This window comes from Lagenorhynchus albirostris, chromosome 9 (genome assembly GCF_949774975.1).
Source record: "Lagenorhynchus albirostris chromosome 9, mLagAlb1.1, whole genome shotgun sequence".
In the NCBI taxonomy this organism is placed as follows: Eukaryota; Metazoa; Chordata; class Mammalia; order Artiodactyla; family Delphinidae; genus Lagenorhynchus; species Lagenorhynchus albirostris.
The window spans coordinates 90584354-90611995 of NC_083103.1; the positions used below are offsets into that span (position 1 = coordinate 90584354).

Here is a 27642-nt window from a genome sequence, read left to right on the forward strand (position 1 = left end):
CAAAGCTCCCCGTTGGGAAAACTCATAATTTTTACACCACACAGCCTTGACTAGCCATTGCTGGAATTACTGTCTCTTTGAAGTGCTTTCTGCTGGGGCATTTACAGGCCGTTTTAATTACCTGCAGCTTGCAAGGGGCCTTGCTCTGTCCCAGCCTTTGTTTGTTTGTTCTTTGCAAGGAGTCTGTGCAGAAAGAATACGCTGCCTTCTTTTACAGAGAAAGAAAAGGGGAGAAAAGGAAGTTTGAGGAGCTCTTCGCAAAGCTTCTTCCCCCAGCTTTGGGACACCCCGCCCCCTCAAACAAGGGCAGGAAGAGAGGCCAGACTTGATCTTGGCTCTCCTGGGCTCTCAGCTCCGTGGGTCCCTCTCCTAGGGTTTGCCTGGGATAGTTTTGTTTGTGTGTGTTGATTTTAAGTATTATTAAGTGTATTTTCAGACTTCCCGTCATAGACAAGCAGGGCTGTCAAATAAAGCTGCTCTCACTGCTGACCAAATCAAAGTCAGCTGCAGCTGAGCTGGGATCCTGTTCATATTTTTTCAACTAAATTTGTTTAAGACATGTGTGTTATTAAATTATTGAGTCTGGACATGGGGGTTGAAATCATTTGCGAAGGTAGAACCCACTTTGAGCTGTCTGAGGTTTTATTTTCCTTGTCTTCATTTTTTATTTGATTCTGTCTCTCTAGAATGAACTAAATATAAATAGCCTTCTTTGGGGTTTCTGTTCAACACGAGTGGGGTATGTCGTGTCTGCAGATGAAGATGCTAGCTTACCACAGGAGCCTTGGAAATTTATCCCATTCTCTGCAGGCTTTTAGAGCAGAAGGAATCTTCATTTATTCATTTAGCCCAAAAATGTACTGAGAAATCGGAAACCTCATACATTGTTGATGGGAATGTAAAATGGTACAGCTGCCTTGGAAAAGAGTCTGGCGGGTCCTCAGAAGGTTACACATAGAGGTACCAGCAATTCTACTCCTAGGTATATACCCAGGAGAATTGAAAGCAGATGTCCACAGATAACTTGGACATGTACATACATGTTCATAGCCAAAGCATAATAATGCTTCAAAAGGCGGAAGCAACCAAAAGTCCATTGACTGATGAATGGATAAATTAGATGTGGTATATATACATACAATGGAATAAAAAGGAATGAAGTACTGATACATGCTGCAAAGTGGATGAACCTTGAAAACATTATGCTAAGAGAAAGAAGCCAGACACAGAAGTCTTCTTGTATGATTCCATTTCATGGATGTTCTCAAATGCATTGAGAAGATAGATTAATGGTTGCCAGAGACTGGGGGATAGGAGAATGGGGAATGACTGCTAATAGGTAGGGGGTTTCTTTCTGGGGTGATGGAAATATTCTGGAGTTAGATAATGGTGATGGTTGCACAGCTCTGTGAATACACTAAAAACCATCAAAAGGTACACTCTGAAAAGGTGAATTTTATGGTATGTAGATAATCTCAATAAAGCTGTTATTTTAGAAAATGTTTTGAATGCCTACTCTGTACCAGGCACTGTACCAGACTCTGAGGCTACAGCAGATGCCTTCTGCCTTCATGTAGCTTAAAGTCTAGTGGAGATAAAGAATAGTAGCAAAAACCCAATATATACCTGTCAATTGTGTTAAGGAAATGTGCTATAAAGGAAATCAATCGAGTATAATGATGGAGAATAATGCTGATGTAGGACCTACCCAGATGGACTGCAGCTCAAGTGTAGTCTTACTTTCCCAGAACCGGGCACACAGTAGGTGCTTAACAGATACTAAACAGCAGTAGGGGGTGAGGCTGTGTGCCTTCCCTGCGGTCATCCCGGTAGGAGGTGATGAAGATCCTTTGAGACCCAGCCTGCCGTGGGCTCTGGGTGCCGTCATTGGGCTCACCTGTGTTCTCAGTCGCTCCTCTGTTCCTGCGTCTTTCTGATTCGGGTCCTGCGAATCCTGGGTGTGCTCTCAGTGTCTCCTCTCTCGCTGGTTGTTTTCCGGTGCCTTTATTGGGAGGCAGTGAGGGGATGTTATGGGTGGGGTGGGTGTTCTTTCAGGTGGGCAAGTGTGAATGTGGATCTGGAGGTGAGAAGTCTGGAGACTTCCGTCTTCTTCATGGGAAGGTAAGTCGCTCAGCCTCATCTACAAAATGGGGACTGTACTCCCTTCTTCCCCAGACATGAGGCAGTTGAGATGACCCTCAGCAAACCCTTTCAGAGTCACATGTGATCTATCAATGCATTAGCCTTATTATTATAAAACCTTCGTTGACTAGATTTTTTTTTTTTTGCATTTTTCTAGAAGAAAAAAAGAACCAACAAAGAAGTGGCTATCTGATGGGGTTTTGCCTTTTTTCCTTTAATAAAATGACAGTGACTTTCACAATGTGATTGGATGTCCTTACAGGTTCATCAGTGTATCCTCTTATCTCGTGTTCGTAACTGATGTTCAGAATGATGGCTCTAAAGCTCAGAATCCTCATAGAAAAGTAGTTCAGTTTTCAGCATGCTAAAGCAGAAAGAACGAGGCAATATACACTAAGAAGGTTTTCCGAAGGGTTTAATTCTGCAGGGGTTTCTTCTTAGGTCCTTAACAAACCTCAGTTATTTTCAGTAGTCTCTGAGGATCCAAGGCTGGTCTGTGGGATCTGAAGGTAGAGTTTTGGCTGCTTGGCTAAAGGGAGAACATGTCAAAATGAGCCTAGATAACTAGGAGACGATGTTTCCTGCACACACCCAGGCAAAACAGGAAGATTAAGGAGGAATCTATAACTTTTTGAAAGGGTTCTCCCAGAAATTGGCTATGTGCGCTGGTTGAAAGCCTCATATGGGAGAGAGAGAGAAAGCAAAAATGCTCTTCCTCCGTAACCATAGTTCAGTTCCCTTATAGGGCCTTTTAGGATCTGGAGAGAATATTTTGGATTTATTTTTGTTTCCCTTGGGCTGACATCATCAAGCATGCACCATGGTGCCCTGTTTAGGGTTTGGAAAAAGCTCTGAGAAGCTATAAATCTTAAGGCATTTTACTTCTTTTCCTCTTCCCTTTTCTAAAAGCACAACTTTTCTGGTTTCTTTAAAAAAAAAAAAAAAAAGAAGAAGAAAGAAACTACAAAAGTGTGTATTGATCCCTTTCCCTCAGATCTTAACTGGCCAGGCTGTAATACCTTGCTTACATCTGCCAGGTTTTTGTGCAGTTTTGCAACATCTCCTTAATCCAGTGAGCATAAATAGAACATTTCAATCATATTTGGCTACTAGGAACTTCGCAGATAAGCACGCTAAGACCTTGTTGAAAGAGACAGTATGAGATTGTGTGTGATAAGATCATCCTATAGCCTGGTGCACAAATGAAAAACTTTTGTTCTTGGTGAAATTTGTTGTTAGAGATATTTCAAATAAATGACTTAGGAGAACTGGGTATTTTGAAACAAAGGGCCGGTGACATAAGAGCCCGAAGCCCAGGCCTCCTGGTACCGGGCAGCCACGGAGATCCTTCTCGGAGCAGTTGCTGCGGGGAGATTAGCATGGCCCTTTGTCATTTTTGACGTTGTATTTTAACACTCTCCGGCAGCCTTATCTGAAAGCACTGTACTTGGTGTGGTTATGGCCGCGGGATGCCGTTGTCCTTCCTCATATTTTCAAGACTCAGGACAGCTCCTACCACCCTTCAGTGAGTTCCAGGTTGGCCTCCATCCCAGGCCAGGCAGAATGCACCGCTTTCTTTCTAAGAACCCCAAGGAAATCTTCTCTTTTGGATAATAGGGACAACTGTTCTTTTTTTAAAAAAAAATTTATTTTACCAAAGTATAGTTGATTTACAATGTTGTGTTAATTTCTCCCATACAGCAAAGTGACTCAGTTATACATATATATACATTCTTTTTCATATTCTTTTCCATTATGATGTATCACAGGCTGTTGCATATAGTTCCCTGTACTATACAGTAGGACCTTGTTGTTTATCCATGCTCTATATAATAGTTTGCATCCGCTAATCCCAAACTCCCAATCCATCCTCTCCCACTCCCCCCTCACCCTTGGCAACCACCAGTCTGTTCTCAACGTCTGTAAATCTGTTTCTGTTTTGTAGATAAGTTCATTTGTGTAATATTTTAGATTCCACATATAAGTGATATCATGTGGTATTTGTTTTTCTCTTTCTGACTTACTTCACTTAGTATTACTTCACTTCTAAGTCCATCCATGTTGCTGCAAATGGCATTATTTCATTCTTTTCTATGTCTGAGTAGTATACCATTGTGTGTGTGTGTATGTGTGTGTGTGTGTGTGTATACATACACACACACACATCTTCTTTATCCATTCATCAGTTGATGGACATTTAGGTTGTTTTCATATCTTGGCTATTGTGAATAGTGCTGCTATAAACATTGGGGTACATGTATCTTTTCAAATTATGGTTTTCTCTGGATATATGCCCAGGAGTGGGATTGCTGGATCATGTGGTAATTCTATTTTTAGTTTTCTGAGGAACCTGCATACTGTTCCATAGTGGCTGCACCACTTTACATTCCCACTAACTGTGTAGGAGGGTTCCCTTTTCTCCACACCCTCTCCAGCATCTGTTATTTGTAGACTTTTTAATGACGGTCATTCTAACCAGTGTGAGGTCGTACCCCACTGTAGGTTTGATTTGCATTTCTCTAATAATTAGTGATGCCGAGCACCTTTCCATGTGCCTGTCGGCCATCTGTAGGGACAGCTGTTCTCGTACTGGGGTGTGTGGTGGGGGGAGGGGTGGGGTGTGTGTGTGTGTGTGTGTGTGTGTGTGTGTGTGTGTGTGTAGAGGCAGTGGGGGAGTTTTCAGCCTCTACATTTTCTCTCCTTGAATCCCCTTTCATGTTTGTTTGTTCATTCATTCAACAAAGATGCACTGAGTCCCTCCTGTGTTCTGGGCTCAATAACAGGGGCTGAGGGGATGGATCTGGCCTGGATCCTTCACGAAGGAGGGTCTAGTCTGGCTAGCACAGGCCCCTGTCAACGCCACAGCCTTCTGGTGTTACAAATGTGATTGGAAAGGACCTAGGAAATCATCTAACTCAATTCTTGCGTTGTTGCAAAGCTGCAGGGAGAACTCTAGAGAGGGTAAGTTGTTTGACCAAGGTCATCCAGATGGTTCCTGGCAGAGCTGGGGTGAGCACTGAGCCCCCCACCGCTAGTCTAGTGTTTCGGTCAGTCGGTATACCGCACTTCTCATCTACATTCTTGAGAAAACATGCCTCCTTTGGTATTCTCTCTCCTCCCTTTAAAAGGCTCTGAAACAATCAAATGGCCACCATCTTCCATGGCCCACAGGCCTGGATTCCCAGCAGAGGGACGCTCGGTGCAGGCCTGCCCCCCATTCAGCAGCACGGAAGGTGTTGACTAGCACTCTGTTAGTTCTTGGTTGCCTTTTTTAATCTGTTGTTTGAAATCCTTGCCTTTTATTGGTATATTTACTTTATGACATACATAAAGAGCTGTATTAAAAAATAAATTGTGTTGTAAAAGCATTCAGTAATGTTTATTAATATTGATTAGTCAGAGAGCAACGAACTCTATTGCTAGAAGGATAATTTGCAGTAATATCAGCTAAGCGTTCGCAGCCTGTCAAATGACTGTCTAATCCAAACATTTAAAAAAAGTGGGTAAAAGGATAATTTCCCTTATTTATGCCTTGAGAAAATGAACGTGACCCATTTCCTAGCCAATATTAGAACTATTATTTTCTTTTTCTCCCTGGGGGTACCAGACCTCCTCTCTGAATCCAGGCAATCTCAGGGCTGGATTTCAGCGTCAAGTATCCCTTTGTCTTGGGGTGCTTGGTGACTGCTTCGCTAGCGGTGGCCTCTCGTGGGTCTGCTCTGGCTGCGTGCATCTGTGCTGAGGGATTAGGAGGTGGAAATGGAGACTTGGTTCCTGTCCTCTAGGAACTTATAGTTCGGAAGAACTTATAAAGGGCTTAGTCCAGAATCAGGAACTTGATTCTCCAAGTAAGTACATAAGGAGAATGGTACTGGGTGTGATTGTTGACCCCCGGGGACTGATATATGTCACTCACCATTGGCGGCATTAAGAGATGCTCCTTGAGAAGGTACCATGTCACCCTTAGAAGGTAGGGAACATTCCCTGAGCATCCCAGATGTCCTGTGGATGACCTGCTCTGGCTTAGGGTGGAGGCCTCTAGTGGAACAGGCTCTGTTCAGAGGATTCCTTCGCTACAAAAAGGCATGTGGAGAAAGTACAGGAGACTAGACCATGTATGGAAACACCCTGCAGTCTCCCTGGAAGTTGCTTTTGGGGGTAAATCCCTGGTAACCTAATGGCTTTTCATTCGTCTCTTCCTCTTAAAATTCAAGCCCAGAATGGGCAGAATTGACTATTTGGCCTTCCTCTTGTTATTCGAGTTGAAGGTAAGTGGACATTGAAGGTACATTGTGAACTTAATGGTCTGGGGAAGAAGAGAGAGCCCGTTGCTGAAGTACATAAGCTTTTTCCTCTGTCAGTTGCGTTTCGACTTGGAGAGGTGAGCGAGGCCAGGTGAGGTTCTCTTACCACTGGGTTTAAGGGTTCTTTACTGCTTTGAAGACAGAGCATTGTCCGAGCCTGTGAAGGGATCCCCCTCATACAGTGCCCACATGGGAGGGAGACACATGTCAGGGTCAGCGGGCAGGTCCTGGTCAAGAGCGGGGTGAGAGGTTTGCACGGCGCTGTGTTCCCATGGTAAGTAGAGGGCCTTGGAGAGTACTGATTCCCATGGGGCAACAGGCTTTTGAGAAAGTAGGATCATTTAGACCATCGTTGGGAGCTGACTCACAGACTCTCCTGTCTTGTCCTTGTCCTGAGTACCCCTAGAATCACTGTATAGGTCAAGTTGACTGTCACAGGATCAGAAAGCAAAAGATCAAGCACTGGGGTGACTTCTGCATGTGGGGCAGCTCAGACCAAGTAGAGGGGGTGAGTTGGAAGGACCTTCAGAGCCGCTGGAGCTGGAGTGTTGGTGGGGGCAGGGGATAGAGTCACTCAGGGTGAGAACAAAGAACACATTGTCTTATAAAGGCCCTTCCTTATAGGATGGCTTCCCCACCGCATCTTTCCTCGTGCAAAAGTGGGTAGTTCCCTCCGCTCACTTTCCCTCATAACAGATCCTAGTTTTCAGTGCTGGTGTGGTGTGCTCAGCAAAACTCGTACGGCAGGTACTTCCATCTCCCCAGGGGCACAGCGAAGAAGGGCAGCCCTTGGGTTATTGGAACAGAATTCCCTCTCTAGACTTTCTTACCTATTGGTCTGTTCTCACTGCCATTTGTCTCCAGGCAGAGAACTTGGGAAGAAATGGAACATTGGTGGTGCTGGGCCTTGAACCCCTCTCTCTCAGACAAGCAGCACTGCTGGCCCTTCTAGACTTCTCCCCTTAGTCTTTGGCTGTGTGGGATACAGGAAGGCCTAGCTTCTCCTGCAGGGTGTAGTACAGAGGGCGCCCCTTAGGGAACAGCTGTTGTAGTCGGCTGTCCCTGGAGGCTGAGGGTGGGGGAGGATGGAGTCTGGCGTGAGTCTCTCCCTGCTGCCACTTTTTCTGCTGTTGTCGTCTAGCGGGCTGAGGAGACGAAGCTTACCCCGAGGGTGAGGTTGGTCTGAAGCTCAGGCTTTATGCGGCTATGAGGTTGCCGTTGGCCTTCCTTGTGTGGACTTCGGGGGCACAGGATGAGGTTGGAGGCTGCCCATGAAGCTCCTGTGCTTGGACTAGTGTTCAGATGAGAGAAGGATGCCTGGACCCCACCTCAGATGGAGGAATTTCTTTAGCAGCATGGAGCAGTCACTTCTCAACTAGCCCCTATAAAGAAAAGGAAAGATAAACGCGGCTTCTGCTACTATATAGTTACAGTCTGAAGCAGATGAGTTGTTATGAACTTTCAGCCTCACAGCAGCACGAAAGTGGTTTGAATGAGTGTGGAGCTTGCTAGCTTGGTTTTACTAGTGAGAGTTGTGTGGTTGAGAATCAGTGAGAAGGAATGTGTCCTTCCCTCCAGTTACTTGTTAAAAGGTTCGTATTTGCTTACCTCTGTTTTCCCATAATGATTCAGTTCTCTTGAGACAATAGCTAGAAACCCGTTAGAGGTTAATTTTTTCTTTGTCTTTTTGGACAAAATTGAAAACCTGTTACCTTCAGGAGTTTACCCAGTGGGCCAGGTGTGGTGGTAGTTGGGGAGCACCTGAGCCCGCTCCCCAAGAGCGGGTGGTGGGGCCCTGACGCCTGTGGGGAATGGACGTTCCTCTGAGTCCAGCATGGAGTTGCTTGGGCCATCTAGAACTGTGTTCCAAAACAGTGTTCAACACTATTGCTTCTCAGAGAAGAGAGTGTGAAAACCAAGGCAGCATATGTAGACAGGTGCAAAGATGTCCCCAGCTGTCCTTTCCTGTGTTATCGTGGAGGCTGATGACCTCAGATGACCGTGAGTAGTTTGACCTTGTGAAAAGGCAGGGCCGGCCTGGGAAAATATGAGTGTGTGTGGAGAGGAAGAAGGAGGCGGATGGAATTTCCACGTTCATCAGAACGCTTGCAGCGGCGTAGTGTGGCGGCAGAGGGGGTAAGGGTTGGGGTCCAGGGAGACAGACCCTGAGATCCTGCAGTTTGTACTTTCACTCTGGAAACCAGTTGCGATTCTGTTTCCACATTGGCCATTCCTCAGCCCGTGCCATAGAAGGTCTGTTGGTGGTCCTTGCATGCACGCAGATTCTTCTCTGCCATTTCCCTTTGCTTTGGATTAGAAGTCTCTACCTCTTCACATCCACCCCTTGGTGTCTGAACAATAATGACAGGGGTGGGTGAACCGGCACTGGCTCAGTTGAGCTCCAGGCCTGGGAGGTGTTCCCTTTTTCTCTTCTGAACTTGGTGTTCTTTGCCCTGGTCCCTCCGCCAGTGAGGCAGGACCTTCGTCCTCGAGCTACATGTGGGATCACTTGGATGCCATGCTCGCCTCTGGGAACCCGTGCAGGGCACTGAGTTAGTGGGTCAGGTGCAAGGCAGTCTCCTTACCCCAAGGATTGGGCAGGAGAGGACACCCATGTCTCTGAAGGCTGCAAGATGCATGGCAGCAGAATGGTTCCAAAGAAAGGCTGGTCATGAGTTCTGGAAGTTTCTTTCACTGAAACATCACAGGTGAGTAAAGGAGGGAAGTCAGGTCCTCTGGTTTAGAAGGTTTTAAAATGAGTAGATATCTGAGAATGGGTGTCAGTTTTTCCCTTGGGCTGTCCTAGCCTGACTGCCCTGGTGTCATGAGACATCACACAGTGGAACGTGGCTCAGAGAGATAATAGTGCTCCTCAGAGGCATTCCTTGGAGGCTGGGTGAAAGGACATGGGTAAGACTTTGGAATAATAAAGTTTTGACACCATGAGAAACCAGAACCTTAGATATCACCCATCACTTTACAGGTGAAAAAATGCAGACAGATCGTGAAAAAATGCAGACAGATCGTGATAGCATGCTTTATCTAAGGTCACAAAGCAAGTTAATGGCCAAGTTAGGACAAAAATCCAGGTCTTCTGGCTGCTCAACTGGCATCCTTCCCTGAATCCTGCTCCCTCTGTAGTAGAGGGCAAGAGTGCATCACCTTACACACCACGCCAATCCAGTTGGTCAAGAAGGCCACTGACACCAGTTGCCAGGCAAATCCGTTTGCACCAAACAAAACAAAACAAAACAACAGTAGGGTTACCCAGATGAGAGACTTGATCTGAAACCTGCAGGGAGAAGAGATGGGAGCCCAAGAGCCAGGGTGGGGATGCTCATCCTGGTGGTGACTGCTGAAACCTGAAGGCTGGCCACTCCAGCGCCCTTTGGGAAAACAAACCTGAGTGTGTGTTTGTCCTCGTCTTCCTCCTGACAGCCACCCCAGAGGTGGGCACCCCTGGAAAGCATTAGTGAAGGGACTTCCCTGGGGGTCCAGTGGTTGAGACTCCGCGCTCCCAGTGCGGGGGGCCCAGGTTTGATCCCTGGTCAGGGAACTAGATCCTGCGTGTCGCAACTGAAAGATCCCGCATGCTGCAACAAAGATCCCACACTCTGCAGCGAAGACTGAGCGCAGCCAAATAAATAAATATTTTATATAAAAAAAGCGTGAGTGAAGAAAAAGTTGGAGATAAATAAGACTGGAACCCACATGCTGCCGTCCACCTGATCTGACCATGAACTTGTGTACGAGGGTCACCTGTGGAACCACTTGTGAATAGAGCTTTTGCTGCTCCACGGAACAGCTCTTAGGAAAGCAAACCTTTGTCATGCCCAGGCAAGTGACAGGCATACTCAGCTCCAGCGTGTGCACATGCATGCGTGCACACACACACAAACATGCCTGGGTACATATTTTAAACCGTGCTTTGCCCAGAATGCTAGTAGGACATGTCCCAGTGCCCAGCATTGTGAAATATGTTTAGAGCTGAGAATGTTCAGTGAAAATGTTCTGTACCGTTACTATTTCTCAATTGGGTTGGATCAGCCTTGGCCGGGGGTCAGATAACATGGGGGTGGGGTGCACGGCAGTGTCAGGGATGAGGGTGTGTGTGCACTTGTGATTGAGAAATCATTTGTTGTCTTTGGCAAAGCGGTAAAGGGAAAGCAAGCAAACACGACTGTGATTGAGAAAGAGTTCTGGGAAGGGGCCTGGGCCCGATCACTGTCAGAAGCTGCACACAGTGGACCCCTATGCTGTCTTCAAGCCACTAGACTGCCGCCCATACTCATCCCGGGGCCCACAGGGTATTGACGCACCTCTGGGTTCTTGTGGGATTTGGAAGGTGCTGGCAGTGGGTGGCTTGGTTTAGTTCTGTGATCTGGACAGCAGATCCGGGCACCACTGGCTTGAGTGTATAATCCTCCCCTTCCCTACCTGCGTTCATCTAATATCAGTACCGGCAGCCCTCCAGCCTTTGACTGTGGTCCTAATGCATCAACATCCTGACTGCAATGGGCTGTTGGCTCTAAGGGTGCCCACCTGCCGGCCCCATCGCCCTCAGCTCCTGCCTCTGGCTGCCACTGCCTGTCCCCTTCCTCAGGGCTGAGGCCCCTGGGGAGGCGGCAGGCAAGGCGCAGAGACAGGGTGGGGTGGATCCTGTATCCGGCAGAGGCATGGACAGGCCTGAGAACAGGAGTGTGAGTGGGAGGAAAGGCAGAGTTCTGGGCCAGATGGCCCCCTGGCCAGCCCGCGACCCAGACTCTCCCAGCACCTCCCCGCTAGCCGCCTGCTTCCCTGCCTCTGACCAGCTCTGTTGCTGGCTCCTGACTGAGTGGCGGGGTCTGGTGGGAAAGGCCCCAGGCTGGGAGTTGGGGTCGGAAGAGGGTTGCAGGCTGGGCCTGTGACCAGGGGTTACCAGGGCCTCTGTCTTCCTGGGGTGGTCATGGGTGCCAGGTTCACCTCACAGAATAAACGAGATAACGTACATGGAAGTTCTTTGGAAAGCCAAAACCGACGACTGCCACCTTCTCTTTATAGAGTGATGTTACCTGGTTTCTTCAAACCTTTCTTTCTGCCAGGGCTCATCCTCTGGCCAGACGTAGAGGGAAAACGCTTTGACAGCTGGGCCTTTGGGGAAGGTTTTGTGTGTTGGAGAGTGACTGCCGTTTTGAGAACCTCTGGATGCCCCGAGAGAGGGGCATCTTTTGTCCACGAAGGCATCAGTTCACTAATAAGCTGCGACGTGCTAGTCGCTGTGTGGGAGCTGGGCTAGGAGAGAGAGCAGGTATGGGGCAGCCCTCCCGGGTCAGCGGTCTCCTGGGTGAGCCGGGTATATGCACAGCGCAGCACAGTGAGGGCCGTGCTGCGAGTGAAGTAAGCAGAGGCGCCTCTGCCTCCATGTGTGCTTTGTGCTAGTTCGTGAGGATTATGTCTGTCTAACTGGCCCGGTGCTTCCTCTTTCCTCGCTCCACAATTGAATCTGATTTTTCTTCTTGGTCTACGTGCCAGTGGATGAAGAAGTAGGAAGTGCCCTATTCTTCTAGCCCTTGGACAAGACCGGGAATAGATGCTTCCCTGGCAGCCTTCCATGGGAAAGGGGGCTTCCGGCTGTAGTGGATCCAGGGATATGTCTCCGTCAGCACCCATCTGCAGCTCCCCTGCTCTCCATCTCCCTTCCTCTTGCTCACCTGCCACAGGCATGGCTGCCAAGCCCCCAGGTAGGGGGGGGCCTGCTTTCTGTCCAGCCACAGCAGCAGCAACCTGTCTTTTCCTTTCCCCTACAGGAAGCTGCACAGTGGGATGAAGACGTACGGGTGTGAGCTCTGCGGAAAGCGGTTCCTGGATAGTTTGCGACTGAGAATGCACTTACTGGCTCATTCAGGTAGGCGAGGATGCCCTGACTGGCCTGTTGGAGCACGGGCACCCACCTCCTGCCCACTTTCACCCCCACCCCAGAGCATGGCTATCCCCACTGCCAGCCGGGCCTTGGTCCACCTCGTCCTGTGGACGCTCCGTCCAGGCTCCTGGAGCAAAAAGTCCATCCTGACCATGTGACCGTCTGGATGAGCCCATCGTCCTGCTCTCCTGGGCTTCCTGGGGCTCTGTTGGTACCCAGCGCCCTGTGTGATCCACCTTCCAAAGTAGACTGCAGTTTCATTAGCAGAACAGTTGTGGAATTAGGTTCTCGCTGTCTAATGAATCTGGCTATTGGGTTCACTAATTATACAGGAGCCTTTAATTAAATACATATAGAAAGGTTGGAACACAAAGCTAGTTCCAGCGTGCTGGCTTCTGCAAGTTAATTTTATCCAATTCTAGTGGGGTCGACGCGGCGGCTGCTGGTATTTTTGCTCGTGTTTGAGCAAAGCTTCTCTGCCCCATGAGGCGTGGAGAGGGGAGAGCACTGACATGCAGCGTGCCCAGGCGTTCTCGGTGGAGGGAAGGATACAGCAGGTCCAGGGCTGCTGCTTCGAGGCCAAGCTGTCGCCTGGCTTCAGCTGCAGAGGCCACTGCGCTTCCTTGCTGGAGCCAGTGCTCTTTTCCCTCTAATTCCCTTGCCTTTCAACCTTGGAGTCACGTTTTGGGGGAGAAGAGAGGGCTGTCTTCTTACTCGGTCTTGCTGTCTCCCGTCTGTCTAGTCCATGGTCAGTGTCTGCTCTTCCTTTCCCATTTTGCCTCCAGCAAGGGGCCCTCCAGGCGGTTGGTGGTTCAAAGTGTTTGTGAAATGAGCCTGCTTTGGGGTTGGGCAGATCTCCATCTGTGTGACCTCGGGCAGGTTTGTCTTCTGAACCCCCAGTTTCTGTATCGGTAGAGGGCAGGTGTTGCTAACTCACATCAGTTAGGTAACAGAATGTATGACGAAGCGTCTGTAGGACACTCCTTACCATACAGTGGCTGCTTCTGCTTCCACCTCCCTCCCTTTCCCCAGTGCTGAAGTTGTCGTTCGGGCGCGTTCCCATCACCGTACTCCCGTTGAGGACAGTCTGGCTGTTTATAGTCTGTCCTCGCTGCCGCCATCGCCTTGGTCGTGGAAGTGCATTCGGTGGCTTTGTATATGCTTCCGCTCGCCACCGCCTCACTGCAGAGCCCCTGTGCCTCTGCGCTGCATGGGGTGCTGTCACTCTCCCTGGCCTTCATGGCCCTTCGTCAAGTGCCCTAACTCCTTCTCACTTCCCAATCTTCCCTCTTCCAGATCCAAAGATTGGGCCGCACCGGGCCACTGTCTGTCTCGCTGTACCCCGTGTCTTTGTGTTCCATTTCTCCTCCCCGTGGGGCCTCCCCTCCCCGACACCTGGCCCCTCAGAGCCATCCTCACCCCCCACCTGCCCCACGTTGGCCCCGAGTCCTGGGCCCAGGCGCTGCTGCGCTTGGCATCTGCCTGGTACCCGTGCACTCTTTTTATTTTTATAACTTGCACCTCCAATCTTTTTGTTCCCCCTTCACCTTTGCAGGTTGTTGAGGGTTTAGTGGGGGAGTTTCGTGAGCTGTCTGCCCACAGGTCAGCCACCCTCCCCCAGAGCAAAGTGTGGGTCTTCCATTTCATTCGCTCCATGCTCCAGCCCCGTGTGGTCTCTTGACTACGTGCCATTGGATGCTTCCACGTGGGTAGTATAGCCTGCGGTTGAAGCTTCCTCGCCCTCTCGGTAACTCAGCCTGGTAAGCACCCTTTCTCCTTACTGTTTCCTTGAGTCTAGTGCACTAGCCAGACTCGTGTGCTTGTCCACACTGTGTGTGGACCAGCACAGCTCGCTTTCCAAGCTCTGTGGCTTTGTTCACCCGCTTCCCTCTGCGTGGAATAACCCATCCCCAGTCTTCCCAGATCTTCCAAGGTCCCTTCCACGATGTCATCCTCAACTGTTCCTCACATCCGGCCAGAAGCAATTGAGCCTTCTCCTGGGGTCCATATTTTTTTATCCAAAGCTGTCTTTGGACCCAATCTTTCTTCTCTGTATTATTGTTATTAATGGAATTGCCTTATCTCCTCCTGCTTGGGAATCAGGGTTAGGAATTTGGGCATCTACCTCCTGACCATGTGACCTTGGGCAAGAAATGCAAACCCTCTGAGCCTCCAAACGGAAGGCTCCCGTTAGACGCTTCGCACGCTGCCTGACACACGATAGGCTCTCAGTAAATGTAACTTCCCTTTCCCTCTGTTCCCCTGACAGACTGGAATAAGCTACTTGGGGACAGGGTCTGTCCCTATTATGTGCCGCACATCACCTGGCACGGCATTGGAATCTATAGATATTGGTTGAATGGACGACTGCAGCCTGGGAGGCCGGGCAACTCAAGGAAACTCCAGTCTCCCACCGGGTCTCTCCTGCAATATAGGAAGTGTTTAGACTGTGTCCCAGGGGTTCACTGGAGGGCAGCCAGGAGCCCACTGGCTGAGTGTGAGTTAGCCGAGGTCTCCATCGTGAAGCCCAACACTTCAGCGGCGTTGGTAGAGCCGGTGGGGTGGCAGAGAGAGGAGGAGCTGCTTACGCACGTTCAGGGGGTGCAGAGCCCCCGCTTCTGACAAGATGAGTGACTTTGCACCACCCCATGACCGAGATGCTAGTTCAAGGTCCCACAGTCTTGTGTGGATACCCTGGCAGCTTTGGGAGCTGGGGCCTATGTTCTTAACTTTTCCTGTCTGTCGCTGAAGTCTGTGCAAATGATTTGTCCCTCTGAAATTCACTTGCCACTGCCCTTATAAAAGAGGAGTCGGTGATGGGGGAGGTATGATGGGTCACAGCAAGGCCTTAATTCACCCTTGCAGATAGCTCATAGCCTGCTTCAGCTCTGATATTTCTGTGCTCTGTTTTCTCTTTCTCTGGTCCCATATATCTCTCACCCCTGAGCCAGGATGGCTTGAAAATAAAGCAGCAGCAAGGGCTTCGTGAGGCTGATCCCGAACTGTTTGCCCCCCCATTAAACAGCGAAGGCCCTGAGGCCTCTAGAGAGACCTGACCATGTCGGGGAGGTGGGGTCAGAGGGCTGGGCCGGTGGTGCCAGGTCTTCTCCGGGATCCCAGTAGCAGAAGTTGGGTTTTACCTGTTCCAATTCCTCCCCCAGTTGCACGATATCAGACCTTTGTGAGGTCTTAGAGGAGACGTTTGATTAGATGACATGAGATTTTCTTGCTGCTCTGTTTTGAAGGCTCCGTGCAGGGAGGCAGCAGCCAGGATGGCCCCTGAGGGTCTGTAGCGCAGTCCCACCTTACACAAGGTCACCAGGGGTTGGAGCAGCAGTGCAGAGCATCACGGAACAAGAGTTGCTCCACAGCCCCGGGGGCTGTGTTTTAAAAAGGGGTCAGGCCGTGGTGAAGGGAGTCTGGGCTCTGGGTTGGGGTCAGGGAGCTCCTGGCTTCCCCTAAATATTGTCACTGCCCAGGAGAGGCTCATTCCTGCTGTCTCTCCTTCTTCGCAGAGCTGCACGGGCTCTGCGTGCTTGCTGCCCTACCCCCTCTTGGCGAGCGTGGCCTGTGTTTGTTATTGTAGTTCTGGCGCTGGGCCAGGCCTGGCTGGGTGCCAGCCTTGTGGGTACAGTGTGTACAGTGAGTGCTGAGCCAAGTTTGTCATCATACACGATTAATTTTTTTTTTCTCATCTGGTAGGGGTGGGGTGAAGGAGGAGGAAAGAAGGAGTTTCTCTGATGCTGGAGTACAGGCCTCATTGAATTCTGCGGAGATATTATTTCTCAAAGGCTCACTCTCCCCCCCACCCAGCTTTCCTCTTTCTCGAATTGTCTTCCTCCTCTCTTCCATGTTTCCCTGTCCAAGGAAATCAGCCTGTATAAGATCGACACTGTGAGGTCTTATTTTCAGTGACTGGAATACCAGATTTATACTCTTAAATCAGTTTTCATTGTGTTGAAATTGACAATTTGTTTAATTAGAAGCTTGCCCTGTAGGAGGTCCTTCTTAGAGACAATTCTCTTTCTCTCTCTCTCTCTTTCTTTTTTCTCTTTTCAGACCCTAAATGGTAGTAGCGAATGTTCAGCTTAATTGAAGTTTTGATTTCGATTTGAAGGCGTTAACTAACCAAATGTTTATGAGATATACCTGATGATAACAATAAGTTTAAATTAACGAACAATACCCTAACTCACTCACTAATGAGACTGATCTGGCCAGACCCTGCATTCTCAGAGGTGGTTTGGGGATCAGGAAGTCCGAGCGTTGAGAAAGAGATTTGGGGTGAGAAAAGTGACCACTAGAACACTTTGCAAAGCTGCCCCTTCTGGAGCATGAATCTTGGGTGGAGGATAGTGCAGGGAGCCGGGGAAGAATCCCAGCCCCTCTGCATCCCCGGATCCCTCTGAAGTCTCCTGCCCATCCTCTGCTGCCCCATCCCTCGTGGGAGCATCTGTGACCCTCTGTCTCTTTGCCACTCCTTGTTCTTACTTAAGAGAACATCCTAGCTCTGGGTGTCCATGCAGAAACCACAGACTCGGGCGATGACTCGAGTTGGTTCTGCGATTTGCTCGGGTAGCGTTTCCCATTAGGTAGTGTTTCCCACAGCTTGGCCTGATGTGCTGGTGGATTATAACTGAGCACACCCAGAACTGCTTGCCCCTAGTTTTGCCTTGGCCGCATGCTATTTAGAGGCTTGCATATTTCTGTGGCCTGCTTCTGTTCTGGGAGTGTCATTCATTTCTGGAGCCAGCAGATGCATCAGGCTCTGTGTACTTAACACTGGAGAACAGGCAGCACCCCTACCCTCCGGGCGCTTAGATCTAGTAGGAGAGATGTTTGACTGTAAAGTTATAAAAGAAGGTGGTGTGTGCTGAGCGCCAAGAAAGAGTTCTAGGAGGAATTCAAGGAGGAAGGGGGCTCCTGGGAGAAGGTGGTAGAATGGATTTCTGAGAGCACCTGGTGGGGGCAGCCCACGCCGCCTGGGGTGACGTGCAGTGTAGCTGGGCCTGTAGGCTGGGCGTGGGGGGAGGAGGGGGCAGGGTTTAGAAGGGAGGAGCCGGGCAAGATTGCAAGCAAAATCAGTGCAAGAAAAATGATTTGCATTTCACCTAGGGCACTCAAAAGCGCTGAAAGATTGGATAAGGAAGGGACACTTTCATTCCTCTGGAACAGAAAGGACTGTTGGGCTTTTTGATGCACACTAGGCTGGAGTAGAGGGTGCATAAGACTCTTGGGGAAATGGCGTGACAGGCAGTCAGTCCTGGGGCGCGGCTGGAGGGGGGCATGGCCTGTGCCTCTTGCAGTGGTTAGGGGCACACAGCCCTTCTTTGGGGGGATCCCATCCTGCATGCTCACTCCTCCTCACCCTTCTCCAGGCACTGTGAGCCTTGGCTATTGAGAAACACCCCGATACCAGACTCCTCGCCACAGTCAGAGCCACCGGGAAGTAGCGTGGTCTTTGGCTGACAGATCTTCTGATTCCAGCAGCAGCATGGTGTGGCCAGGACATATCATCTGGGGCCAGGTCACCATCTGGCGGGGAAAAGGGCAGGAGGGGTTGGGGTCAGAAACCAGATTGGTTCTCTCATGCTTTCCCCTGATCAGATGGAAGAAACAAAGTTTCACGAGATGTCGAAGATCTGTGGGTTGTACCTGTCCCCCTTTTTTCTCTTTTGGGAATAATACTAAGCTTTGAGGTTCAGGGTCCTTCTTCCCAAAGACAGAGAATGTGTGGGGGAACGAGGTAACTGGATTACGCCCTGGGACTGCGAGGCGGGGAGATGAGCTGGTCCCCGTGACGATGATGGAGAAGAACCTCAGGATGCAAAGATGGCTTCTCCTGACCTTGCAGCTTCTTCCTCTCACTCCCCCCTCTCTTTCCAGATCAGGCATCTGCTAAAAGCAAGAGACTGAGGTTATCCAGGCAGCTTGGAACCCAGGGTCCATTTGCTCCCTCTCTGCTCACTCCCTTCTTCTGGTTGGCTTTCTGCCATCAGGCTAAAACCAGGAGATAACCAAGAAGAAACTTCTCAGGACCTCAGCCTCACTCAACATGCCTGCAGAGCTGGGCACGATGGAGGGTTTGGGTTAAGATGGGACGTGAGTGGCTCAGAGCCTGCCTTCCCCTTGGTCCTCTTGGGTGATGGGGGCACAGGAAGAGGGAAGAGAAGCTACGTTCCCCGGCTCTCTCTCCAGCACGCTCCCCTCTCTCCCTCCCTGCTCTGAACCTGGCCTGCTTCCCGAACTTTTTCCCAGAGTGGTGTCGTCACCGGCCTGCCGGCAGGTCTGGATGTTCTGCCAGCATTCCAGAGAGTTTATGATCGCTTGCAGATGTGCCTCCAAGAACACACTGTACCCAAAGCAGAAATTAACGCAGCCTTGACTGCTGTCCAAGCCCGTACACGGGAGAGACGAGAAAGAAAACAAAAACTGTTTAGTGCTGTTTATAAATTATATACTGGCTGATGAAAAATACATTTCTTCCCCCTCTCCTCCCCATTCCTCGCTGTCCCCCACCCCCGCCCCTTCTCCCTTTCTGCCTCAAGAGCCTAAAAGGAGACCAGAAGAATATGGCTTTGCCTTTTAGCTCCCGTTTTGGCGGAGAACCGAAACCCTGCTGCTGGTTCACAGCCAGGGTATTTTTCCCCTTTACCTGATGAAATATACTGGTGTTTCCAGCCCAGATGGGGTGTTTTTGGTTTTGTTTTCTGGGTTGGCTTTTTTTTATTTTTTGGGCAAGGATGTTGTTTACAGCAAGTGACAGGTCCTGTGATGGCATTGGGTGCGATACTGGCCCCGGGGCAGATAAAGCCCACCCATTTCCCCACTGCAGTGCTGCTGGAGGTGTGTGCCTGGGTCCCCCGGCCCTGAAGATGGCACGTTGGGCCAGCTGTACAGAGAAAGTTCATCGCAGGTCATCGTATTAAACAGTGTTTTCACCACTTCTCTCCCACCCCTTCACCTACAGCCCCTGTGTGAAAAGGGGGTTCACATAGCCCTCTCCCCAAATACACATGTCTCTCCCTCCATGTGGTGCCTTAGCAGGGGTTTGGGAAGCTCGTGCCTCTACCCCTCTGGAGCCCAGCCTCTCCCCGTAGGCTTGAGTGCCCCCTCCCAATTTATTCTATAAATTCGTTTCCACATTATGTCTATCCATTTACATGGCTTTTGTGTTTTTTAATACTGCTAATGTTTATCATTTGCCCAACAGGCTCGACAGATTTTGCTTCCTGTAGAGCATCGAGGCTTTAGAGCCCCCTCGTTGCTAAGTAGCAGTCTCCCTGTACTGTAATGGGCTGATTTTGTATTCCGTTCAGCGCTGTATCTTATTTTTGTATGCAAGACAAAGTGTTTTGATGGAGGACGATTGCGGCAGTGTCTGGAGGCTGTTTGGGGTTTTATGGGCTGTACAGTACACTGTGTGCTCTCCGAACAGAACACAGGCTGTTGCATTTTGGATTGGATTTGTCATTTTTCCCCCCTAAGAGAGGAGCCTGTCAGATAGAACATTAAGGGTGGAGGGAAGAAAGTGGAAATTATGTAATAACCTTCTTTCTCCCTCTGTTTCTCTCTCTCTGATTTTTCTATCCCAAAATAGGGTGGCTTCTCCCCCCATACTCCCTTGCGTACCGTATGATTCTGTCAAGCAAGATAATGACGTTCCTGTCAGGAAATGAATGGCCCTCGAGAGGTGGATGCTGGGACATCCCGTCTGTCTATCTGTTCTCCTGTTCTCTCTTTCCCTCTCCCTCGCTCCCACCGTCCTTCTACATTCCGGGCTGCTTTGCTGGCCCTTATTTTTGTCTGAGGATGGACGGCTAACGAGGTTGCAGGGTAGGATGTTGGTGTGTGATCCACCCGAAGGGGATGACATTTTCTTATTTCCGGGGTCTTTTCACCTTCCCGGATGTGCACCCTGCCAGGATTCCTAGGTGGTCCTCCCTTGCCCTCTTCTCTCCTCAGCCCTTGTGCCCTTGCCCTCTACCCGGGCTGTGCCTGGGTCCCAGTGTCCAGGGCTGTGCCCGATAGACCAGCTGCCTCCAGACCATGTAGTGACGGCTCTCTCTGCTGGCTGTTCCTCTCGGCGCTGTCTTCTGAGCTCACTCTGGTGGCAGGTGTTTATTTTTCAGCTCTGCTTTTCTCCTCGCTTCCATTTTTTTCCCCAGTCTCCTTTCATGTCACTCCATCTCTTCGTCCCTGTCCTTGCGTCTGTGTTGGCCTGGGCCTTTTCTCAATGCTCCTGTGCATTTCGTGTCTTTCTTCTTGTGTCTTCATTAGACTTTGTCTCCCTCCACCTTGGTTGGCCTTCTCTCTCACAGCTCAGAGTTTCTTAGCTTGGAAGTTGGGCGGTGGTTGAGGTGGGGAACAAACTGTTACTCTGTCCCAGAAGGCCTGGGGAGGACTCCAGAGTGCTCCCAGAACTCCTGTCCCTTACCTCTCAGGGACCAGAGTGGGGCTTCTCTGGCTTGGTTCCTAGTCCCTGGATGTTTTCTTAAGTTGAGCTGAGCATGGGCAAGTGGATGAGCAGGGTTAGGTTTTGCAAGATTCTTATTGGACTTTGCCACTAAAAAGTGCACCTTGCTGGCATGGTGCTTTCAGAGGTCTGTACCATGCACCTGAGTACAGAGCCCACCAGGCACCTGGGAGAGTGTTCACCCCCACACCCCAGTGGCCTGGCATGGTGCCCAGCACACAGAAGGCTTTTGATGAGTACTTGTTGAATAAGGGAATACCCTGTTACTAACTTCTTTGTACTTCTGGGGAACATCTGGGTCTGGTGGGGACTGAGGCTTCCACAATTTGCGGTGCCAACCCTCAGAAAAAGATTATGGGAGACTGGTTCAAGATGGTGCGGTAGAAGGACATGCGCTCACTGCCTCTTGCGAGAGCACCAGAATCACAACTAACCGCTGAACAATCATCGACAGGAAGACACTGGAACTCACCAGAAAAGATACCCCACATACAAAGACAAAGGAGAAGCCGCAATGAGATGGGAGGAGGGGTGCAATCACAATAAAATCAAATCCCATAACTGCTGGGTGGGTGACTCACAAACTGGAGAACGATTATACCACAGAAGTCCACCCACTGGAGTGAAGGTTCTGAGCCTTATGTCAGGCTTCCCAACCTGGGGTTCCAGCAACGGGAGGGGGAATTCCCAGAGAATCAGACTTTGAAGGCTAGCGGGGTTTGATTGCAGGATTTCAACAGGACTGGGGGAGACAGAGACTTCACTCTTTAGGGCACACATAAAGTACTGTGCACATCATGACCCGGGGGAACGAGCAGTGACCCCATAGGAGACTGAACCAGACCTACCTGCTAGTGTTAGAGGGTCTCCTGCAGAGGCGGGGTGTGGCGGTGGCTCACCACAGGGACAAGGACACGGGCAGCAGAAGTGCCAGGAAGTACTCCTTGGCCTGAGCCCTCCTGGAGTCCACCATTAGCCCACCAAAGAGCCTCTAGGCTCCAGTGCTCCGTTGCCTCAGGCCAAGCAGCCAACAGGGAGGGAACTCAGCCCCACCCATCAGCAGACAAGCAGATTAACGTTTTACTGAGCGCTGCCCACCAGAGCAACACCCAGCTCTACCCACCACCAGTCACTCCCGTCAGGAAGCTTGCACAAGCCTCTTAGATCACCTCATCCACCAGAGGCAGACAGCAGAAGCAAGAAGAACTACAGTCCTGGAGCCACATTCACAGAAAGACAGACAAAATGAAAAGTCAGACGACTATGTACCAGATAAGGAATAAGATAAAACCCCACGAAAACAACAAAATGGATTGGAGATAGGCAACCTTCCAGAAAAAGAATTCAGAATAATGATAGTGAAGATGATCCAGGACCTTGGAAAAAGAATGGAGGCAAAGATTGAGAAGATGCAAGAAAGGTTTAACAAAGACCCAGAAGAATTAAAGAACAAACAAACAGGGCTTCCCTGGTAGAGCAATGGTTGGGAATCCACCTGCCAATGCAGGGGACACGGGTTCGATCCCTGGCCTGGGAAGATCCCACATGCTGCGGAGCAACTAAGCCCGTGAGCCACAACTACTAAGCCTGCGTTCTAGAGCCCATGTGCCACAACACCTGAAGCCTGCACGCCTAGAGCCCGTGCTCTGCAACAGAAGCCACGCCAATGAGAAGCCAGTGCACCGCTCGCTGCAACTAGAGAAAGCCCTCACACAGAATGAAGACCCAGCACGGCCAAAAGTAAAAACAAATAAATTAATTAATTAAAAAAAAAAAGAAAAAGCAAACAGAGATGAACAATACAATAACTGAAATGAAAAATACACTAGAAGGAATCAATAGCAGAATAACTGAGGCAGAAGAACGGATAAGAGACCTGGAAGACAGAATGGTGGAGTTCACTGCCACCAAACAGAATAAAGAAAAAAGAAATGAAGACAGACTAAGAGACCTCTGGGACAACATTAAACACACCAACATTCGCATTATAGGGGTCCCAGAAGGAGGAGAGAGAGAAAGGACCTGAGAAAATATTTGAAAAGATTATAGTCGAAAACATCCCTAACATGGGAAAGGAAATAGCCACCCAAGTCCAGAAAGCACAGAGAGTCCCAGGCAGGATAAACCCAAGGAGAAACACGCCTAGACACATAGTAATCAAATTGACAAAAATTAAAGACAAAGAAAAATTATTAAAAGCAGCAAGGGAAAAATGACGAAAAACATACCAGGGAACTCCCATAAGGTTAACAGCTGATTTCTCAGCAGAAACTTTACAAGCCAGAAGGGAGTGGCACAGTGCATTTAAAGTGATGGAATGGAAGAAGCTATAACCAAGATTACTCTAGCTGGCAAAGATCTCATTCAGATTTGATAGAGAAATCAAACCTTTACAGACAAGCAAAAGCTAAGAGAATTCAGCACCATCAAACCAGCTCTACAACAAATGCTAAAGGAACTTCTCTAAGTGGGAAACACAAGAGAAGAAAAAGAGCTACAAAAACAAAGCCCAAACAATTAAGAAAATGGTAATAGGAACATACATATCGATAATTACCTTAAATGTGAAAGGATTAAATGCTCCAACCAAAAGACTTAGGCTTGCTGAATGGATACAAAAACAAGACCCATATATATGCTGTCTATCAGAGACCCACTTCAGACCGAGGGACACATACAGACTGAAAGTGAGGGTATGGAAAAGGATATTCCATACAAATGGAAATCAAAAGAAAGCTGGAGTAGCAATACTCCTATCACATAAAATAGACTTTAAAATAAAGAATGTTACAAGAGACAAGGAAGGACACTATATAATGATCAAGGGATCAATCCACGAAGAAGATATAACAATTGTAAATATATATGCACCCAACATAGGAGCACCTCAATACATAAAGCAAATACTAACAGCTATGAAAGAGGAAATCAACAGTAACACAATAATAGTGGGAGACATTAACACCTCACTTACACCAAAAGACAGATCATCCAAACAGAAAATTAATAAGGAAACACAAGCTTTAAATGACACAATAGACCTGATAAATTTGATATTTATTTATTTATTTATTACATTATTTAAATGTAATTTTATTCTTTTTTTATACAGCAGGTTCTTATTAGTTATTCATTTTATACATATTACTGTATATATGTCAATCCCAATCTCCCAATTCATCACACCACCCCCCACCACCACCACCACTTTCCCCACTTGGTGTCCATATGTTTGTTCTCTACATCTGTGTCTCTATTTCTTCTTGCAAACTCGTTCATCTGTACCATTTTTCTAGGTTCCACATATATGTGTTAATATATGATCTTTGTTTTTCTCTTTCTGACTTACTTCACTCTGTATGACAGTCTCTAGCTCCATCCACTTCTCTACAAATGACCCAATTTTGTTCCTTTCTATGGCTGAGTAATATTCCATTGTATATATGTGCCACATCTTCTTTATCCATTCATCTGTCAATGGGCATTTAGGTTGCTTCCATGACCTGGCTATTGTAAACAGCACTGCAGTGAACATTGGGGCGCATGTGTCTTTTTGAATTATGGTTTTCTCTGGGTATACGCCCAGTAGTGGGATTGCTGGGTATTATGGTAACTCTAGTTTTAGTTTTTCAAGGAACCTCCATACAGTTCTCCATAATGGCTGCATCAATTTACATTCCCACCAACAGTGCAAGAGGGTTCCCTTTTCTCCACACCTTCTCCAGCATTGTTTGTAGATTTCTTGATGATGGCCATTCTGACAAGTGTGAGGTGATACCTCATTGTAGTTTTCATTTGCATTTCTCTAATGATTAGGGATGTTGAGCATTCTTTCACGTGTTTGTTGGCAATCTGTATATCTTCTTTGGAGAAATGTCTATTTAGGTCTTCTGCCCATTTTTGGATTGGGTTGTTATAGGGCATTCCATCCAAAAACAGCATATTACACTTTCTTCTCAAGTGCACACAAAACATTCTCCAGGATAGACCACATCTTAGGTCACAAATCAAGCCTCGGTAAATTTAAGAAAATTGAAATCATATCAAGGATCTTTTCCGACAACAACACTATGAAATTAGAAATAAATTACAGGGAAAAAGAATGTAAAAAACACAAACACATGGAGGATAAACGATACGTTACTAAATAACCAAAAGGTTACTGAAGAAATCAAAGAGGAAATCAAAAAACACCTAGAGACAAATGACAATGAGGACACGACAGTCCAAAACCTATGGGATGCAGCAAAAGCAATTCCAAGAGGGAAGTTTATAGTAATACAATCCTACCTCACTAAATAAGAAAAATCTCAAATAAACAATCTAACCATACACATAAGGGAACAGAGAAAGAAGAACAAACAAAACCCAGAGTTAGTAGGAGGAAAGAAATCATAAAGATCAGAGCAAAAATAAATGAAATAGAAACAAAACGATAGCAAAGATCAATTAAACTAAAAGCTGGTTCTTTGAGAAGATAAACAAAATTGATAAACCTTTAGCCAGACTCATGGAGAAAAAGAGGGAGAGGACTCAAATCAATACAATTAGAAATGAAAAAGGAGAAGTTACAGCGGACACTGCAGCAATACAAAGCATCATAATAGACTACTACAAGCAACACTATATCAATAAAATGGACAACCTGGAAGAAATGAACAAATTCTTGGAAAGGTGTAACCTTCCAAGACTGAACCAGGAAGAAATAGAAAATATGAACAGACCAATCACAAGTAATGAAATTGAAACTGTGATTAAAAGTCTTCCAGCAAACCAAAGCCCAGGACCAGATGAATTCTGTCAAACATTTAGAGAAGAGCTAACACCCATCCTTCTCAAACTCTTCCAAAAAATTGCAGAGGAAGGAACACTCCCGAACTCATTCTATGAGGCCACCATCACCCTGATACCAAAACCATACAGAGATACTTCAAAAAAAGAAGATTACAGACCAATATCACTGATGAATATAGATACAAAAGTCCTCAACAAAATACTAGCAACAGAATCCAACAACACATTAAAAGGATCATACACCATGATCAAGTGGGATTTATCCCAGGGATGCAAGGATTCTTCAATATACGCAAATCAATCAATGTGATACACCATATTAACAAATTGAACAATAAAAATCATGTGATCATCTACATAAATGCAGAAAAAGCTTTTGACAAAATTCAACACCCATTTATGATAAAAACTCTCCAGAAAGTGGGCATAGAGGGAACCTACCTCAACGTAATAAAAGCCATATACGACAAACCCACAGCAAACATCATTGTCAATGGTGAAAAACTGAAAGCATTTCCTCTAAGACAAGGATGTCCACTATCACCACTATTATTCAACATAGTTTTGGAAGTTCTAGCCACGGCAATCAGAGAAGAACAAGAAATAAAAGGAATCCAAATTGGAAAAGAAGAAGTAAAACTGTCACTCTTTGCAGATGATATGTTACTATACATAGATAATCCTAAAGATGCCACCAGAAAACTACTAGAACTAATCAATGAGTTTGGTAAAGTTGCAGGATACAAAATTAATGTACAGAAGTCTCTTGCATTCCTATACACAAACAACAAAAGATCAGAAAGAGGAATTAAGGAAACAATCCCATTCACCACTGCATCAAAAAGAATAAAATACCTAGGAATACACCTACCTCAGGAGGTAAAAGACCTGTACTCAGAAAACTATAAGACACTGATGAAAGAAATCAAAGATGACACAAACAGATGGAGAGATATACCATGTTCTTGGATTGGAAGACTCAATATTATGAAAATGCCTATACTACCCAAAGCAATTTACAGACTCAGTGCAATCCCTATCAAATTACCAATGGCATTTTTCACAGAACTAGAACAAAAAAAATCTTAAAATTTGTATGGAGACACAAAAGACCCTGAATAACCGAAGCAATCTTGAGGGAAAAAAACGGAGGTGGAGGAATCAGACTCCCTGACTTCAGACTATGCTACAAAGCTACAGTAATCAAGACAATATGGTACTGGCATGAAAACAGAAATATAGACCAATGGAACAGAATAGAAAGCCCAGAGATAAACCCACGCACCTATGGTCAACTAATCTATGACAAAGGAGGCAAGGATATACAATGGAGAAAAGACAGTCTCTTCAATAAGTGGCACTGGAAAAACTGGACAGCTACATGTAAAAGAATGAAATTAGAACACTCCCTAACACTATACACAAAAATAAACTCAAAATGGATTAAAAACCTAAATATAAGGCCAGACACTATAAACCTCTTAGAGGAAAACATAGGCAGAACACTCTTTGACATGAATCACAGCAAGATCTTTTTTGACTCACCTCCTAGAGTAATGGAAATAAAAACAAAAATAAGCAAATGGGACCTAATGAAACGTAAAAGCTTTTGCACAGCAAAGGAAACTATAAACAAGATGAAAAGACAACCCTCAGAATGAGAGAAAATATTTGCAAATGAATCAACGGGCAAAGGATTAATCTCTAAAATATATAAACAGCTCATGCAGCTCAACATTAAAAAAACAAACAACCTAATCAAAAAATGGGCAGAAGACCTAAATAGACATCTCTCCAAAGAAGACATACAGATGGCCAAGAGGCACATGAAAAGCTGCTCAACATCACTAATTGTTAGAGAAATGCAAATCAAAACTGCAATGAGGTATCGCCTCACACTGGTTAGAATGGGCATCATCAAGAAATCTACAAACAACAAATGCTGGAGAGGGTGTGGAGAAAAGGGAACCCTCTTACGCTGTTTGTGGGAATGTAAATTGATACAGCCACTATAGAGAATAGTATGG

General features: G+C 47.4%; 1 protein-coding gene across 1 annotated transcript in view; it reads left to right on the forward strand.

The window, feature by feature from the left end:
• Window positions 1–27642, forward strand: part of ZBTB16 (zinc finger and BTB domain containing 16) — a 189417-nt gene that overhangs the window by 80222 nt on the left and 81553 nt on the right. Inside the window, exon 3 of the mRNA XM_060160423.1 lies at window positions 12233–12330. Within this exon, the coding sequence (XP_060016406.1) occupies window positions 12233–12330 (98 nt within the window). The remainder of the gene's footprint in view (window positions 1–12232; window positions 12331–27642) is intronic.